Source organism: Miniopterus natalensis, chromosome 1 (assembly GCF_054644295.1).
Source record: "Miniopterus natalensis isolate mMinNat1 chromosome 1, mMinNat1.hap1, whole genome shotgun sequence".
In the NCBI taxonomy this organism is placed as follows: Eukaryota; Metazoa; Chordata; class Mammalia; order Chiroptera; family Miniopteridae; genus Miniopterus; species Miniopterus natalensis.
In genome coordinates, this window is record NC_142081.1 from 200,828,734 (window position 1) to 200,846,892 (window position 18,159).

Consider the following 18,159-nt stretch of genomic DNA (forward strand, 5'->3'; position numbering starts at 1 on the left):
GTGTCTAGTGGTCTCACCAGCCCCAACCTGAGGGGTGTCACTCTCACCCCCCAACCCCCACGGGCAGGTGTGTCACCGGCAGAGGCCAGCTGAGTTGCCCTTCCTGCCGCCCTCGGGGACCTGCTCGCCTGGGAACCCTTTCCATCTGAGCTTTCCGCTTCCTCTGGGCTTCTCACATTATTGAACTTTCTCAAGGCCTGACTTTTCCTTACCTGAGGCTTCATCTCTCTTTAGGAAGCCATGTGCCCTGGCCCATTTGGCTCAGTGGTTAGAGTGTTGGCCTGCGGACTGTGGGGTCCTGGGTTCGATTCTGGCCAATGGCACGTACCTTGGTTGCAGGCTCATCCCTGGCCCCTGCCGGGGTGCATACGTACGGGAGGCAACCGATGGATGTCTCTCTCTCACATCTATGTTTCTCTCTCTCTCTGAAAAGCAGTGAGGAAAATATCCTCCATGATGGTTAAACAAAAGCCCTCTCCTGTGTTTCTTCAGAGAGTTCCTGCTGCTCATTCTGACTTTGAGCTTGTGTTCCTTTGGGGACATCAGCGATTTTGTACGAAGCATGCACCAGGCCCAGGCCACCCCAGGACGGTGGAGTGGCATCCGTCCCAGTCTGGGAGCGGGGAGGAGACTGTCCCCACCCAGGCCACACACCCACTGTCGGCCACGTCCCTTTAACCCTCCATCCGCGCTTCTCCTTCCACCCTGTCCAGGAGGCCACACCTGGGCCTCTCCAGGCCCCTCTGACCCCCGGTCCCTGCACCAGGTCTGGGCTGCGTCTCTGGTTTCTGCAGGGACTGGGGAGGCAAGAGCGGAACGTGAAACACTTTTATCTCCAAGCTCCTCCTGCCACGTTGCGTTGCAAGCTGCACCCAGGCTTCCTAGGGGTTTTCGGGTTAGTGCCTCTGCCCCGTGCATCCTGCTCACTGTGTCGTTCCTGGGGGGTAGGTCTGGGAGAGGGTGGGAGCAGCCTGTGCTGGCTCACCCTCCAGGCAGGTGGTTCTGCATCTGTGACATCGTCAATCTAAGTCTGGCTGGTTTCGGTTTTGTGGGGTTGATGAAGCTGGTGTGTGAGGATTTGGGGTATTTGGGGTGACAGAGTCCTGGGGCAAGCAAACCAGTGTTTACCCAGGAAGTTACCAGCCCAGCTGGTCACCTTTCTGCCATCTGCCCCTTACTGTCCTCGGGATGCTTTTCACAGCCCAGCAGCTGTGGGGTCAGCACACTTCCTGCTCCATGTTTTCTGAACCTGACCTGTTCTTCCTGGAGCAGTAGACAGGGCCCTGGGCCGTGCCTAGAGGGACATATGGGCTGTGCGTGGGCCATGTCTGCCTGAAGGTGCGGGAGCGAATGTGTGTCCGGGAGGCCGTGGTCTTGCAGGGACGCACCCCTCCAGAGCCTCATCCTGACGCTTCAAGTGCCCCATGGGCCGCAGCCACGGGACAGACCCACTCGCTGCCCACGGGCCACAGTAGGAAGGCTGGGGAAGCTCCCACCCCGTCTCTGGCTCAGCTGTCGGCGTTGTGGCCTGTGGACAAGGGACTCTGTGGAAAGGCCCTCCCAAGTGTCAGAACGTGGGGGAGCTGGAGAGCAGCTTCGGAGACTGTCGGCCCCGCGCCTGAGTGAAGAAGGGAAACTGAGGCCCAGAGCATGGCCCAACGTGTCCACATTCATGCAGCCGGACCAGCTGGGCCTCCCTACCTGGAGCTGTGGCCTCCCTTGCCCTGCGCCTTCGAGAAGGGACTAGGAGCCCCGCCCGAATCTCCAGCCTAGGCGGTGGCCTCAGGGAGACACGTGCTCTTTGCCCTGGGTACATGCAGGGCACTTGGAAGATGGCTCATCTCCTTGCCCCCTGGGCAGCCCTCTGACCTCTGGCTGCCTCCCAGTGCAGCAGCACCCCGAGGACATCCTGTGGCTAGGTCTCGCCCAACACCGTGGGGCACTTGCTCTCTTGGCCTCCAAAAGGGGCAGAGAAGGTGCCTGGGGCCCAGGGGAAGCAGGAGGACCAGCCAAGCAGTGAGGAGTCGCCTGGAAGGACTGCTGGGGTGGTGGGGGCAGGACCTGGACTTCCCTGAAGAAAGGGCTGTGGGCAGACAGTCCTCAGCAGCTCCAAGACACCACTCCGGGGGGCGGACAGGACACAGCAGGAGGACTCAGCTGTGAAAGGCCCTGAGCATGCCGGGCAGAGAGGGACCGGGGACGGTGGACCTGATGCCTGTTTCCCTGCCCCCACTCCCCCTCGCCTGTTCCTGCTCCCTTCCTGTGCCCAGGTTCCAGTGAGGAGTGTGGTGACGCGCAGTCAGCTGTGAGCTGTGTCCCGACTCGACTCGCGGTGCAGGCCCATCGCAGGTGCCGCCGCAGCAGCAGCCTCGGGGTAATTCTGAGAGGTGTGAGCCACTGCGGCTGCTCGGAGGGCTCTGCCCTCCGTGGGGGCCGAGGACCCCACCAGAGGCCTTGAAGTTAATTAAAAGGTCTGACTCCAGAAGGGCAGTGCCCACAGCCTGGGCCAGAGGCTACAGGTAAAACGCAGGCGCACCTCCCTGTGGCCAGCGGCCTGCTCGGGGCCTGGCCTGGCCTGACGTGCTGTGGGTTCTCTCCTGTGGGATGTGCTCTCCCCACTAGTGACACAGGCCCAGCAGCAGCGGCTCAGACTCCAAAGGTGGGCTTTCTCCTTTCTCGAGCCGGCCAGGGCACCTCAGCTGCTGACTTTGGTCCAGGGTGGGGCCAAGGTTCCTCTGGCCCCCAGCCCTGTCCCTCTCGGTGCCTTGGTGGCGTGGCTGCTGCAGCTGTCGGTGCTCACAGGCCAAAGCAGGAAGGAGTGACGGCCACAAGGGTGCCTGAGCCCCGACAGAGCCCTCCTGGAGCTGGAGGGTACACAGCTCAGGGCCACCCCGAGAACCCCATCTCCACCCCCCAGCGACAAGAGGACCCCCCAGATCCCTGCTGCCAAGTCCTGAGCACCTTCCACAGAAGGTACCGCACGGTCCGCCTCGCACCGGGGTTTGAGGAGCTGCCCGCCCCAGCCCAGGCCCACCACTGGATGACCACTGCCCGGTGGGCCTCGCCACACCTCCCAGCTTCCTGGACAGCCTAGGCCCACGGCTTCACCCTGTGGGAGGTCTGCCTGCTGCCCCTTTCTGCCAGTGCTGTGCCTGCCACCGACAGGCAGCCAGGTGACAGGACCGGATGTGGCCCTGGCCTTGAACCAGTTCACTCGAGGGGCAGAGCACACAAGACCCCCAGACCCCCACCATTCTCAGAGGGCTGCAGACCCTCCAGGTCACCAAGTGGGCCGCCTGCTCCATACCTCCCCTCCCTGAGTGGATGGGGAGCCACCTTCATCCACCCTGAGGGAGGGGCCGGCACCAGATCTGGGGCCACAGGCCAAGGCAGGCGTCACCCGCCCAGGCACGTAAGCCAGCCACGTCCCACCTTCTAAAGAGGCCTGAGGTCTTGCAAGTCTAGCCACAGTCGTGCTCTGTGCAGCCACCTTGGAGCTTCAAGAGCCCACCCCTGGGTGGCCCTGTCACTGCATCCCCACCCATGCACTTCTGCACCCGCCACCTTGTCACTTGAATTTAAGCCCTGCTGAGACCCCTGCCCTGGGCAGTGTGTTACGCACACAGAGTGGACTCTCGGTCCACAGGCCCTCTGTACAGTGTCTGCACCCCCCCACTTCCTCTCCCTGCTGAAGCAAGAGGGAGAGACACCCCTCTGCCTGCTGAGGAGCTTGGAGAGGGCCGCAGGCGAGGGTGGTGGGTGCTGGGCTGTCTCCCCAGAGCCAGGCAGCCCCAGTGCAGGTACTCGCCGGGGAGGGAGCTGGAATGAGCTCTCGACGGATGGAGTCCTTGGGGCTGGGCTCAGCCCAGAGCCCAGCAGGGGGAGGCAGGTCTCGGGCAGGAACTGGAGGGGGCTGCAGGGAGCAGGGCCAGGCTGTCCAGTGCTCGAGGCACAGCCTCCATGCCGAGGAAGGAACCTCTCTGGTCCTGGCCGGACAAGGGAGCTGGGAGTTGAGGTGCTTTCTTTTACCCTTTAGAGTTTTGAATATACTTTCCAAATTTTATTAAATATTTCTTTGACTTAATAGCCAATTTTAAAACAAGGGTTGTCCCTCCCATCAGCTTCCCCTAAGCTAGTATTCAAAGTGGGAGGTGCTCGCAGCTCCCCCAGGGTCCCCCACGTTCCTGATTCGTCTTCAGCCCTCACAGCACCCCCGCACCCAGTGGTCCAGGGAGCTCTTCTCCCGCTGCTGCTTGGACTTTCCACCCACTGTGCCCTCACCAGGTCCCCAGGTGGGGTGGCCCCTCCGCCAGGCCTCCTGCCTCCGCTGGCCTCCCTGGAGGCTGCCCTGAAGAGAGCGCAGTGACCCAGGCAGCAGCCCCGATGGCCTCCCGCCCCCCGCTGAGCCACGTCCTCTCCACCACCCTGGGCCAGCCCTCAGAGATGCCCCGTCATCCCTGTGCACATGCCCCCAGATGACGCCCCCTGGCTGGGCAGACGGAGCTTGGTGCCTTGACCGCCCCCATCCTAGGGCGACTCCCTCCTGCGCTGTGTCTTCCAGGTTGGTTGCCCAGATTCATGATGAGCTGCTGTTTGAAGTGGAAGACTCACAGGTTCTGGAGTTTGCAGGTGAGCCCAGAGGAGAGCAGGCTGCATTTATTCCTCAAAGAGCTGAAGCGTGTCCCCGTGTCTGGCCCGGGCTGCACCCTAGCCAGCAGCCTCACGGACACCAGTGCTCCACTGTGGGCCGGCCCTGGAAAGGTGGGGGGCATCGGGGCCTCCCAGGCTGTGGGGGCGTGTGGCGGGATTCTGTCGCTGAGGCTCAGTGCGGACTCCAAGCCTAGGTCGCTGCCTTCTCTGAGGGACGGCACTGCCAGCTGTAGGGAGGGCCAGGATTTCCTCCCCTCAGCACAGCTGCGGGTGCGGGCGGGATGCACCCACTCTGGCCTCGGTGAGAGCAGGACAGGCATCTGCCTGGCCCCTGAGTGTTTCTGTCCAAATCTTTGTATTAACTGTCAGGTAACTTAGTGGGATGGAATGAAATGTTCATTTATTAAAGAGGCAGGCTAACTCTGAGACCCTGCACCAAGCTGACCCTACCTACCCCACCTGGCTGCTCCCTTCCCAGGGCCCGAGCACAACTGCCCCATGGTGACCGATGCCCCGGGGGCCATCCCACCCCGGCCACGGAGCTGCCCTGCAGGCTTTACCTTTACCTGGGCCTCCACAGGGAATATGGGGAGCGTACTGGGCCTCCTGCCCCGGCTCCTCCTGCCTCCTCGGGGCCCAGAGCCTCTGGACGGAGAGCTGGGGGCCTGGCCTGACACCTGCCCAGCCCTGCCCAGCACCGGCAGGGGTGAGGGAGGCCAGCAGCTGTGTGGGGCCTGAGTGCTGCTTGGACGGGATGGCCCCCCTCAGGTGGGGGACCCACAGTTGGGACTGTGAAGGGCCTTCAGGCCTGTGCTGTAGACATGGCCATGGGAGCTGGACCCAGCCAGGAGCACTGGGGGAGGCGAGCAGGGGGCTGGGGTTCTCGTGCCCCAACTCTACCCTGGGCTCAGGCTGACCCTCCCTCCCTTCCTTTATCCCAGCTCTTGTCAGGGGCGCCATGGAGTCATTGCAGCACGTGAGGGCATTGGAGCTGCAGCTGCAGGTGAGAGGAGGGGCAGGGACCAGGTGGTCACACTCCCCCAGCTGTCAGAGCCTCCTGGGGCAGAGTCCAGCCCTCCGAGGGCAGGAGAGCCAGCACAGGGCATGGCCCAGCCCTGCCTGCAGCACCTGAGCCCCAGGCTGCCTTCCCCTCCAGCCCTGGGAGGAGCCAGGTTACCTGGGGTAACAGTGCGGCCCCTCCACCTGGCCCGAGCCGCACTGGGTGTCCTCAGGGGCTGCAGGAACTGGGCCAGGCTGGGCAAGGAGTGTTGTCAGACCACCCAGGGCTGCCCACCTACCTCAGGTGCACCCTGGGGCCTGCTGAGCCTGGTCCTAGCCCCACTCCTGGCTGGTCACCTCTGAGGGGCTCCCCCAAGCCATTGGGGAAGACGGGGGATAATGAGGGGTGGGAGGCTCTGAAGCCTGTGGAGAGACATCCGGGTCCCTGTCCCTGTCCCTGTCTCTTGGAGGGGCTGCTCCAGCCACAGGCACCCGGGGCCACCACGGAGAAGGGCTGCAGGAAAGGTGGCTGACGTCGGCGGCATCCTTGAGCTCCCCTCCCTCCTTGCTGGGTGTGGCCACACTCTGTGCCCCTAGGGCCCCTGCATGGGCACCCTTCACCTTGTCCTATGGGGAGTGGCTTGACAGGGTCAAGGAATGCCTGCAGAGGCCCAGCCAGGGTCAGGAATTCCTGGGTTCCAGGGTGGTCCACGCTTGCTGCTGCAGCAGGTGGAGACGTGGGGGGGCTTTCTGTCCATGGAAGCCCAGGAGCCCCCCACTAGTAGTCCTGCAGGTTACAGGGAGCTGCAGCTGGGCTGCCCCACCCACCCTATCGAGAGGGAGCAAGGGCCATCTTAGGACCAAGGTCCCAGGGAGGAATCTCCAGAATCCCTGGCACCTCTCAGGGCCAGCCAATCCTCCAGGGGGCAGGGGCCCGAGGTAGCCAGCACAGGTAGGGCACCTTGCCTGGCCCCACCCCTGCAGGCATGCTCACTGGCACAGGCCCTGGCAGGTCAGGTGGTGGAATCGAGGTGTTAGGACGGGGGGTGGGGGTTGAATGTGCTGTGAGCCTGTGTGCCTGTGCCTGAGAGTGTGAGTGTGTGTCCATCCACAGCGCGTTGCTGTGGCGTGTCTGAGCCTGCCTGCCTGCGCACTGTGGGCCCTGTCCCCATGTGTGGACCTGGGGGTGGCCGGGAAGCTGGCTCAGGCCTGGTGCTCACCTCTGGCTGCCGCCCACAGGTGCCCCTGAAGGTGAGCTTGAGTGCTGGCCGCTCGTGGGGACACCTGGTGCCACTGCAAGAGGCTGCGAACCCTTGGCCACGCCCATGTCCTGCCGAGTCTCCAAGCAACCACCAGGCCACCGCTGAGCCCCTGGTCAGCACCTGCCCCCCCGGGCCTTCGTTTTGTCTGTAGTCCAGGGCAACAGCAGGAGGACAGAGCTGGTTCCCACCAGCCGCCGGCGTGGCCTTCGCTAAGGTCAGCAGCTGGCGGGCTGTGCTGGCTCTGTGGGTTGGGCAGGACGTGGCACAGGGCAAATCCGCCCTCTGAGCCATCACCGGGAGTAAACGCTGTATACAAAGTTGCCCTCCTTGCTGTCCAAGTGACTTCCCCCTGAGGGTGGGGAGTGCCGGCCCACAGCCCCAGCCACTCGGCCAGACCAGGGCTGAGTGCCCCATGCAGGCGGCCAGGGCCCAAAGTGCCCACGGGCCTCAGGCAGGCCAGTGACCGGACCCTGGGAACAGTCTGTGGCCCCCCGGTCTACTCTCAGAGCAGTTCTCACAGGCCCCCCAGTACCAAGGGAAGGGCCCAGCCGTGCACCACAACAGCCCGACAGCAGCCCTATGCAGAGGCACCCACATGACCCCTTGCACAGTGGGGAAACTGAGGCACAGAAAGGTCCATCACCTGTACAAATACACCTGGCTCATCAGTGTCCCGCTGGGACTGCAGCCCTGGCAGAGCCTGGACCACGGCTCCGCTGCCTCTACCCCGGCCCCTGGGAATGTGCCCTGGGGCCCCACTTCCAGACCCCCGTCACCCTGAGGGGGCTCAGCCCCTCCCAGTAGCTTCCTTATCTGGATCTGGGCTCTAACCCGGTCCCCATGGCACCTGTCCAGGGGTGGTGAGCATGTTGACAGTGCCCAGTGGCCCAGGTGCTCCCTTCCACACATGCGAAGGCTGCTCGTTCAAACGGTGGCCGGGTTTCCTGTGCTGCTGCTCTCATGAGCCCACCGGACATGCACCATCTCCTCCAAGAGACGTGGTCATTGGTGCCCAGGCCCAGGCCTGCCTTTCTCACTGGTTTCCTGGGGTGAGCCCAGGCCTCCCTGCCAGCGGCTGGTGTTGAGTGTGTCTGTGGCGGCCACACCTCTGGTGCCTGTCCTTACGCTGTCACCTCAGAGGCACAGTCCCTGGAGGGCTTCACAAGGGATGGCCAGGCTTGGGAACCGATGTCCAAGCATGTCCCCCGGGCCCACCTGGCCTGTGTGCCGCAGGGCTGATCCACAGGGCTGGCGCTTCCCGGTGCTGGCCTTTCAGGCTTCAGACCCAGTGACAATGGCTTAACCTAGAAGATCCCAGAGCAGGGAGCACCCCCAACATCCCCCCACAGATGAGGGACAGACCCTCGGGAAGGGGTGTGCAGGAGCAGGGCCCACTGTGGGGAACTGGCCGGGGCTGGGCAGGTGCAGGTCCTTATCAACAAGGCCAGGGGTCCACCCTGAACCGCTCCTCACCCTGTCACCCTGCTCTCCCACCTGGACCCCCAACCCCACGCCCTCCCCTCCCTTACACCAGGCCCCACTGCCCCTCCCAAGTGGGTTTGATGCCACCTGCAGACACTCAGGTCTCTAGTGGAACCCCCAGCAGGGATGGGGCACCTCAGCCTCACAGGTCCCCCCTGCACCTGTCCCAACCCTGGAGCCCTGAGTCTCCAGAAAACCGGCCCTTCCAGCCCGCACTGGCTGCAGACGCCTCAAAGAAGCACAGAAGCCAGTTCTCAACTCTGGTTTTATTGAAAAACAGCAGCATCGGGCTGCGCAGGCAGAGGGGCCACACGGCTCCCCCCTCCTGCTGCTCACACCCCCACAGGAAGCCGGGACCCCGCCAACCCTGGCCCTGCAGCCTGTTGCTGGGACTCGGCTTGCCGCTGCTCCAGACCTCTCGGGCTGTTTTGGCACATCCTGGGGTCTCAGGAAAGTCACCCCATCATGGGCTCACACAAAGTAAACCAGGCACTGGGACAGGCTCTGGGCTCCGCCGGACTGAAGAGGTGGCAACCATGGCAGTCATGGCCAAACAGCCTGGCCCTGGTGACCCATGTCACCAAATCTGATCTTGGCCACCTTCCCCGCATGCCCAGAGACCCAGGAAAACACTCGTCTGGGTCATGCCATCCTCGCACCGGCCCGTCCAGCACCCTCCGCCACGGAAGGAGCATCACATTCCCTGCCCCCTGGGACCTGGCAGGCCCAACACAGCAGCAGAGCTCGGGGCACAGGCACCGTCCCTGCCAAGCACCTCCCGCCTCCACCCCAGGCGCCCTCCCTGTCACCGCACATGTGCATGTGCACACATGGCACACACACTTACGTGTACACGCAAGCACACCCTTCTTCAAAATGGCTAATTATTGCTGTTTTAAAAAAACAAAAAATGCATCTGCAGTGGTAGGTCGGGTCCACCGCAGCCTCACAACCCCGGGAGCGTGTCGTCAGCACCGAGGAGCACTCACATCCTAGGACTGGCCCCTCACCCAGCCCAGACCTCAGACCCCAAAGCCTCGTGAAGGGGCCACCGGGACAGGAATGCGGGCATGTGGCCAAAACCCAATTCACAGAAGTTGCTTCAAACAGCCCCCAGCCCTCAAACCAGCCCCTCACAGTGCCAGCCACCCCCAGGGAGGCAGGGGCAGGTGCTTGAATTGTCGATGTTACCCCCCACCCCCGAGGACAGAGCCAGGCACTAAGGCGCAGGGCCCCCGAGCACCTGCCAGACACCTGAAGAAGCCACCTGGGAGCCTCCCCGCCCTGGCTCCTGGACGGGCCTCCTCTGAAGGGAGACACCCAGCAGGACCGGGGCCACCCAAGGACCTCACGGCCGCAGGCCACCTGTCCGCAGGGCCTCCAGCCTCAACCTTCTCCCAGGGCAAGCCCCTCCCCCACTCAGGGCAGGCTCCTCCACCCAAGGGCAGCATTGGGAGCCCAAGCCAGACACAGGCAGGGGTGCAAGGGAAGAGACGCTGCCACGGCCCCCCCAGGCCTCACCACATGGCTAGCCTCAGCACACCCAGGCCACCGACCCTGGGAGCCAGCTGTCTGCAGAGCCTGTGCCTGGGCAGGGGCCTGCCCTGCCCACCAGCCACATGCCAAGACCCTGGTGGCGCTGGGTCAGGCCCTGGGGCCCTCGGCTACCCTGGGTCCCACTGCCGGGAGCTGCCCATCTAACAGACACATTCTGGAATATCCCACCTCCTGCTCTCTGCTCCAAAAACAGAGGCTTCCAAACAGACAACAGACATCCTGGGAGCCGTGGCCCCTGAGCACAGATACCCGGCCCAGGGCCGACTTCCCCTGAGCCTCACCAGGCCGCCATCGGGGAGAGCCAGGAGGCCAGCAGGGAGGAGAGGGCCCAGGGCCGGCCAACTCGGAGAAGCTGCCAGACACACCACCGAGCAGGCCTCAGGACACTTCACAGAGGTAGAAGAGGTAACATCAGAATTTCTACAAACGTATAAAATTCACATCTCAGTGCACGTTTCCGGAGTAGTTGGCCCAGGCTGAAGGGAAGTGGCTGGCCAGGGGCAGCGCGCCACCGGGTGCCCAGCCTCGGGCCAGCGGGGAGAGTGGGAGGTCTGCCCCCAGAGGACCTCGGGATCAGCTGCACACTGACCAGGTGAGGGCCCCGTCCTGGGTGTAGAGCACGCCCAGCCTGGCGGACGCACCGACGCCTCTGTACACCCACCTCAGCAGCTAGGCCTCAGGGTCCTGGACTGGCGGCCACCCTGCCACACCCTCCCCGCATCTCTGGCAGCAACAAAGGGCACTAAAGGTTAGAGTCCAGGCAGCGTCCACCTGCTCTGGGCCATCTGATGGGGGAAGACTCGGCAGCCCATCCAGATCCCTCTCAGACAGAGGCCTGCACAGGGACGGCCACACCGTCGCCCAGGCACACCACCAGCAAAGTGCCTTGGTCAACACCAACCAGACACTGGAGGCCCCATGCTCTGCCCTGGCCCATGGGTTCCAGCAGCTCCCACCCACCCGCCCCCACCCCAGGGACCAGAGGCTCCAAAGGCACAGGATCGGAGACAGCTAGTGGCATCCCCAACCTACCCCGACACGGCCCACCATGCAGACCCCTCGAGGCCACCACCTGCCCTTCCCACCCCACCAGGCCCCACGGCACCTAAGGCTGCCCCGAGCCGAAACCAAACGGAAAGAGAGAAAGGCACAGCTGTTTGTTTCCATTTTGCTAAAACACTTTACGTCTGTCTGTATAATCCAGGTTAACAAAATCTGAGAGCTGCAAGAAAATAGGGTGCCGATTTCTGTACAGTCTACAAAACTCCCACCCCGGGCGGGGCCCGGGCGCCTCCAGGGGTATGTACAGGGGAGCGGGGTCTGTACAGGTTCTGCAAGTACCTCACTGCCGGCAGCACAGAGGGCTCCTGGGAAACTGGGCATTTCATTTACTTGCTAACTTCCAAAGCGCCTTTTAAGAACATCCCCTCTGTGGTCCCGCACGTGGGTCCTGGTTCAGTGACCCACTGCACCTGCCACTCCCCCCTCCTCCAAACCCCCAAGCGTAGGGGTCTCAGGGGCCAGGTCCAGGCTCACAGCCAGACGTGCAGCTACTGCCAACCACCACCTGCCCGTCCCCAGCCTCCAACCTCAGGAGGCTGAGAGCACAGCCAGCCCCAAGCCACATGGACGGTGAGGTCCACTGGTCCCTCCCCAAGGCAGCGGCACATCGGGCTGGACGGGGTGGCCCACAGCCTCCTCAGAAACCAGGGATGCTCTTTGGGGGAAATGCTGAGTCAGGGTCTCCCTCCAGATTCCAAATCTTGAAATCCTCCGCCCACCCGGCCACCCACCCCGACCAAACTGGGCCAGAAATAGTGCATACTCTAGACCACACGGGTGTGTGTGTGTGTGAAGGTATCGACTACCGTTTTGTCCCAAGAATTAAAGACATGCAGAGTGCTATTCTGTCTAAGTAACTTATTAAAAAAATAGGTCTGCTTCAGGCTGGGAGAAGCTGTGGGCTCATGGTGGCGGCGGCCTGGGTTAGTCAGATTCACGGGCTGTGAGGCTGGGCCATCCTGGGAGGGCTGGGAGAGGCCCCCGTGATGTAGCTGGCGCTGGGGGAGAGGCCTCCCACCCTGCTCTCTCGAAGGGCCCTGACCATGGCTGTGCAGCAGGTTGCTATGGGAACCACACCTGGGTGATGATGCCAATAAACAAAGCCCGGGCAGGGGAGGGGTGGATCCAAAAGGAAAGAAGGTGATTGAGTATCAAAGCAAAGCTGACCCGGGTGAAGCAAGGGGCTTGTGAGACTGGCCCTCCCAAAAGCGGGTGGCTGCCGGGGCTGGCTCGGGGCTGGGCAGGGCACCCCGAGTCTGGGCCCAGTGGGTGGGGCAGCAGGGCGGGAGCTGTGGGCATGCAGCATGCTGCAGCCGGGCCTTGTGCTCAGCATGCAGAGCAAAGAGGCCCGCGGGGCAGTGGCTGGCTGGCCCAGCAGGCCACACCTCCTGGGGACTGATGGCTGAGCCGGAGCCTGGCTGGTGGCCAGGGACCTGCTGTGCAGGGGCCTCGCTGCAGAGGGTCTGTGCTCAGTGGGCAAGGCCAGGCCTGCCCCAGTGGTCGTGGGCCAGGAGCCCTGCAAGCCAAGGCCGGGCAGCTGTATGGGCATGTGGTGGTCCATGCTGTCACTCTTCGGGGCGTGGTCCCAGCAGGCTGAGGAGGGCAGGGGGTCATGGCTGCAAATGACCCACCCCTGAAGTGTCATGGATGAGCGGTAGCCCCGTCCCTCCCAGAACCAGCCAGAGAACCACGTGATGTCGAAAAAGGAAAAACCCAACAGAAACGCCAAGGTGAGCGTCTGAAAGCAGGCCCGGGCGGCGGGCAGGTGGGCACAGGCGGATGGGGCGGCCAGGCGGCGGGCGGGCGGCGGTCACTCCTCACGCAGCTGCAGGCGGTAACGGTGGTAGCGGACCTGGAAGAAGAGGCGCTCGGCCAGCGAGAGGGTCATGCCAGGCAGCACGTAGTGGTCACTGGAGCCCATGTGTCTGAAGCCCAGGGACTCGTAGAGCTTGTGGGCAGCCACCTTGACGGCCGTCGTGCCCAGCACCACCGCAGAGTAGTTGTGCACCAGCGCGAACTCCAGCACCTTGCGGCCCAGCGCCTTGGCAATGCCCTTGCCGCGGAAGCGGGAGTCCACGGACATGCGCAGCAGCTCCAGGGCGTTGTCCGCCTCATGGGCACGCGCTGCCACGATGCCCACCACGTTGCCGTCCAGCACGGCCACCCAGAAGCAGGAGCCTGCAAGGGATAGGGCAGTCAGGGCTGCTGGCTCTGCTGGGTGGCACAGCTGCCCCTGAGCCCTGGGAGCCCTCAGCCTATAGGGCCCCCCCCGCCCAGCAACTCTAACCAAACGCCTGGACAGCCACGGATGGCCACAGAGGGGCCGTGGGTGCCACAACCCTGAGGGCCACGGGATCTTGGGGGCTGTGGGTGTGCCAACCCTGCAGCCTCCACTCTCCTGGGTCGAGGCTGCTGGGCTTGGGAGCCCCATGACCTCGGGGAGGCTCAGGACAAGGTCTGTGGACACTTGAGAAATCCAAGTGGGGAGCCAGGATGGCCATGGGCACCACCCCCCACTGACCCTGGCCTCTCCTGGGCAGCCAGCCCGGTGACCAGGCCAGCTGTCCCTGCCCATGGCCTACGCAGGGCAGGAAGGCTGGGTGAGGCCTCAGCAAGGAGGGGAGAGGGAATGAAGACTAGAGGACAGAGGACTGCAGGGCACAGGCCACTGGGAGAGCCTGTCACCTCTGGCGACCAAAGGCCCAGGGGCTACACACAGTGAGAACCGGCTGGGGGTAGGGGTGCCCACTCCGAGGATATCTGCCTGCCAGGCCTTGCTATGGCCGCTCCAGGCTCCCTCACCGAGTCTTCCCACCTCACGCTCCCTCGAGGGGCCAAACTCTCCCTGCTGAAAGTTCTGCGCCCGAGCCCTGCCCAGAAGTCTCATCACTCCTCCACCGCCCCGGGGGGTCCCCTGCTGTCTTGTGGGCCCGCAGTGCCCAGTGCCACACTGAGACCTGACACGCAGCCGAGCTCAGCTGAGGGCACGCTGCCCCTGACTGCCCACCGGCTGGCCTGCCCACCCACCCAAAGGTCAGGACAGTCCTGGGAGACTCGCCCCTCCCCAGGCCTCAGTTTCCCGACCGCACAAGCAGTTCCATGAATCCAGCACATCCTCTCCCCCGATGGTCTTGCTGCAGACCCACCGATGTCTCAGGAGGGCCAAGCAGGGCCCCACTCCCCATGTCACACTCGGAGAGGCTGCAGCCCAGCAAGCACAGGCCTGAGAGCGGGGTCCGCGTGGCACAGCTGGCCCCGAGCGAAGGCCCCCTCAGCTCCTGTGGCCTGGGCCCTGCCACCAGTCAGGTGGTTCTTGCCCTCTGGCCCGTCCCATCACAGGCAGAGCCAGGCAGAAGCTAGGGCTCCTCCAGGCTAAGATGTTTTGTCTGGGCCTGGGAAAGGGTCAAGGAAAACCAAAGGTGCCCAAGGCCGGCTGCACAGCTGCAGGGGTGGGGGTGGGGCCAGCCACTACAGGAGGAGCAGGTGGGCACAGGCGCTGGCAGGGCCAGGGAAGGTCACCCTTGCTCTGGGACACCTTGCCTCTCTTGTCCCCCCCCTGTCCTGCCCTGACACCAGTCTCTTACTAGTCCCCAAACAACTCTTTGGGCCCATCCTGCCCCCTTTCCTCAGCCCGGGGACCCTCTAGCACACCCCAGAGGGCAGAGATGAAGGAGCCGTCCTCGGCTCTGGGCGTGGAGAAGAGCAGGGCCCTGCCTCCCAGGACCCGGCCTGCCCCGGGGCCAGCCTGGAAGACAGAGAATGACGCCCAGGGGCTGCAGGTCCAGACCCCTCCCTCTAAGGAGGCCTTGCCAGGGGTTGGGGCAAGACCAGCTGGCTCATGAAGTGGCCCAGAGACCAGAAGTAGAGATGAAAACTTAAGACCCTGGACCAGAAAGGACCTATAAGAGGTGAGAGACCCCACCCTCAGCAGGAGCCAGCGACAGGGCACCCGGTGGCGTGAAGAGCAAGTCCAGGCACCACGGCCGGAGGCCAGCTCAGGGCACTCAGCGCCCTGCCCTCAGAGGATGAAAGACAGGCCCAGGGCCAGGCGGGCCCATGTGGACACTCAGGGACCCTGGGTCAGCACCAAGGACCTAGTTCTGTCCCCCAGCCTCCACCAGCCCACTGCACCCCAACTCCTGGCCAGAGCCCTCAGTTGCCCAGAAGTCTAGTCATGGGGCCCACCCTGGCCTGGGCCGGCCTGAGGCTGCTGAGATGAGGGTGGCTCTGCCCTCGGGGGAGCCTGGGGGCCCTAGACTCACCCGGGGGCTTCATGTAGTACTGCTCGATGTCAGCCATGTCCGTGTGCAGGGCGCAGTCCAGGTAGGCGAGGATCACCTTCCGGCTGTAGTAATAGCGCAAACCCAGCAGCCCGGCCGGCACCAGGAGCGTCAGCAGCAGCGAGCGGGTGAGGGTGAAGCAGAGCACTGTGGGGAGAGGAGCTCGTGAGAACAGGGGGAGGTGGTGAGGACAGGGGGGCACGGGGGATGCCGAGGGGAGGCTGAGGACAGGAGAGGGGAGGTGGGCCAGGCCTGCCACCCTGGGAGATGGACAGGAGGCAGCCACGCAGGGCACCAGCCCCTAGTGAATAAGCCCATTGGGGACACACAGAGGGACCCTGACAAAGTGGCCCAGGCCGCTTCCCCTGGAGGAGCAGCGGTCACCTTAGCCGCTCCTTCCCCTCTTCCCTGTCATCAGACTTCGCAAGGTGAGGATGCGCTGCCCTCCCAGCGACATCACGGGCGGCTGAATGTCCTGAGGACAGCGGTGCCTCTGGGCAGGCCGCCCGCACTGACCAGCAGGGCCTCCGGGCAGGGCCCTCGCCCACCACCCAGGTGGTTCCTCAGCTGGGGGAGGCTCTGCCACCTTCCTGCCAACCTGGCCTGCGGGGAAGCCAAGGGGTGCCAGGCCAGGCTCCCGCCGGCCGGCCCACTCCCCTCGGGAAGAGGGGGTGCCTTCAGAGGGAGGGCCCAGGCCCCCCGCCCCAGGCCCCGCCGGACAGCCCCGGGGTGGGGAGGGCAGGGCAGGGCCCGGGCCCGCGGCCCTGCCCCAGCGGCCCGGCTGATGCGCCCGCAGCGCGGGCGCCCCGCTGCGTGACCTTGGGACAGCGCTGCCCACCCGCCCGCCTCGAGCTCCTCATCCGCGAAATGGGGAGAAGCGCTCCAAAGGCCTCGGCGCCCCTGCCCGCCCTGGGGGCCCGCGGCCCCTCGCTGGGCGCCCTCGGGTCCGCCCCCCGCTCCCCGGAGCCGGCTGCCTTCCGCTCATAAATTAGCACTTGGAGCCGCCGAGGCACCTCCCCCGCCCCGCGGATTAAATATAGTCACGGCGGCGGCGCGCGGCCCCGCTCGGCGCTAACCTGCCGTCCTCGCCCCCACCGGGGACCCGGGGGGACGGCCAGGCGGGGACCCGGGGCAGAGCCCCGCTCCCCCCGCCCCGGCCCCGGCCCCGGCCCCGGCCCCGGCCGCGCTCGTTCCCACGCCCCCGCCCCGCTCGCCTTGGCCCCGAGCCCGGACGCCGCGGAAAGCGGGGCCGCGCGGGTGCGTGTCCGCGCGTGCGAGGGGGCGGGGGCCGCTTCCCGCCCCGGCCGAGTCGGGGGCAGGCCGCGCCCGGCGGGGGTCCCGGCGCGTCCCCGGGCTGCGGCAGGGCGGCACTGACCGGCGAGCAGGGCGCAGAGCAGCTGCGCGCGCGGGTGCTGCCGCAGGCCGCGGAAGGCCGTGTTGGGGATGCGCTCCATGATGCCGTCGTAGAAGATGCGGCACGCCGCCTGCTGCTCGGCCGCGCGGAACTCGCGGATGCACACGCCGCGCCCCGCCGGCTGCCCCGCGCCCCCCGCGCCGCCCAGGGCCAGGGGCTGCGGCTGCGGCTGCGGCTCGGGCGGGGGCGCGGCGGGCAGCGGGGGCCACATGGCGCCGGCGGCGGCGAGCAGCGCGTCCTTCTTGGCCCCCGGCAGCGCCTCATGGTCCTCGGCGGCCACGATCTTCGTCTCGCAGACCATGTCGGGAGGCTCACAATGCATGCACCCGGCCGGGCGGCGCGGCGCGGGGCGCGGGGCGCGGGGCGCGGGCCGGCTGCGGGCGGGCACAGCCCGGGCCCAGGGCAAGGGCGCGGCGCCCTCGGACCCGCGGCGGCGGCGGCGGCGGCGGCGGCGGCTCAGGGGCGCGGGGCGGAGGCGGCGGGCGGCCGGGGCGCGCGCTGGGAGCTGCGCCGCATTTTGGAGAAGTATTTATAATGCGGCGGCGCCGGTGCAGTCGCGGCGCCCGGGGTCCCGCAGGGTCCTAGCGTCCACTGCATTGGCTGCCGAGGGTCACCATGTGATCCAGGGGTGGGAGCAGACGCCGCCTCCGCGCCCGCCCGATGGCACATTTGGGCGCCGCGCCGGGCGGGGAGCGGGGCGCGCGGGGCGGGGCGGGGCGGGCGGCCGAGCCCGCGGGGTGCCGGGGGCCCCGCCCGGAGGGGGCGCCTCCCCGGGCTGCGCAGCCCCGCGCCGCCGCCGCCCCGCGCGGGCCTGGAAGCGCCGGACCTGGGCCCGGGCTCGGGTCCCGCTGCGCGCGCTCCGCTTCCTCCGGCGCCCGCCGCGGTCACCAAAGCGCCTCCATCTCCCGCCCCATTGTCTGAACGCGGCGCCCGGGGAGGGGGCACCCAGCTCCCCCGGCCCGGCGCCCCTGGGTGCGTGCGCCCGGAGCCGCACGGCTGGAGGCGCGGGGACGCGAGCGGGGCGGGCGCCGAGGTCCGCGGCTCGCAGCGCAGCGCCCCCCTGGCTCCGACGCGGGACGCCCGTGGCGGGAGGCGGGGGTGCGGGCCCGCAGGACCCCTCCCGGCCCGGCCTCGCCGCCGCGGCCCGCGCATGCGCCCTGCGATCTCGGTGCAGGTGCAGGGGGGCGTCGCCGAGCTCTCGGGGCCCGCGAGCCCGACCCGCCGACGCTGCGGGCCCGGGGGGAGGGGGAGGGCGGGGCGCGCGCAGCCCCCGAGGCCCCCTCGGCGAGGCCGGCCCCCCGCGGCTCCGCGCCCCCTCTCCGCGCCCCGAGCTCCCCCGGAGGTGACCTCACGAGGCTGCCGGAGCCGAGTTCACGGTGCTGCGCGGGTGGGGCCGGGGCCGGGGGTGCGGGCCCGAGTCCCCGCAGGCGCCCTGGGGGCTCCCGGGGGCCGG

The 18,159-nt window shown here is 66.2% G+C and overlaps 2 protein-coding genes across 2 annotated transcripts in view; one reads left to right on the plus strand and one right to left on the minus strand.

Annotated features, from left to right (window-relative positions):
• Positions 1-7,077, plus strand: part of POLN (DNA polymerase nu) — a 75,864-nt gene extending 68,787 nt beyond the window's left edge. Inside the window, exons 22-24 of the mRNA XM_016195823.2 lie at positions 4,562-4,629; positions 5,592-5,653; positions 6,889-7,077. Of these exons, the coding sequence (XP_016051309.2) occupies positions 4,562-4,629; positions 5,592-5,653; positions 6,889-7,062 (304 nt within the window). The 3' untranslated portion in view covers positions 7,063-7,077. The remainder of the gene's footprint in view (positions 1-4,561; positions 4,630-5,591; positions 5,654-6,888) is intronic.
• Positions 7,078-12,822: 5,745 nt separating this feature from the next.
• On the minus strand, positions 12,823-17,028 carry ASPNAT (aspartate N-acetyltransferase). The gene is made up of 3 exons (XM_087817183.1): positions 16,668-17,028; positions 15,275-15,439; positions 12,823-13,190 (listed from the first exon to the last, which is right to left on the minus strand). Exons 1-3 carry the CDS (start codon positions 17,026-17,028, stop codon positions 12,823-12,825), a joined length of 894 nt encoding a protein of 297 aa, XP_087673309.1.
• Positions 17,029-18,159: the final 1,131 nt, after the last annotated feature.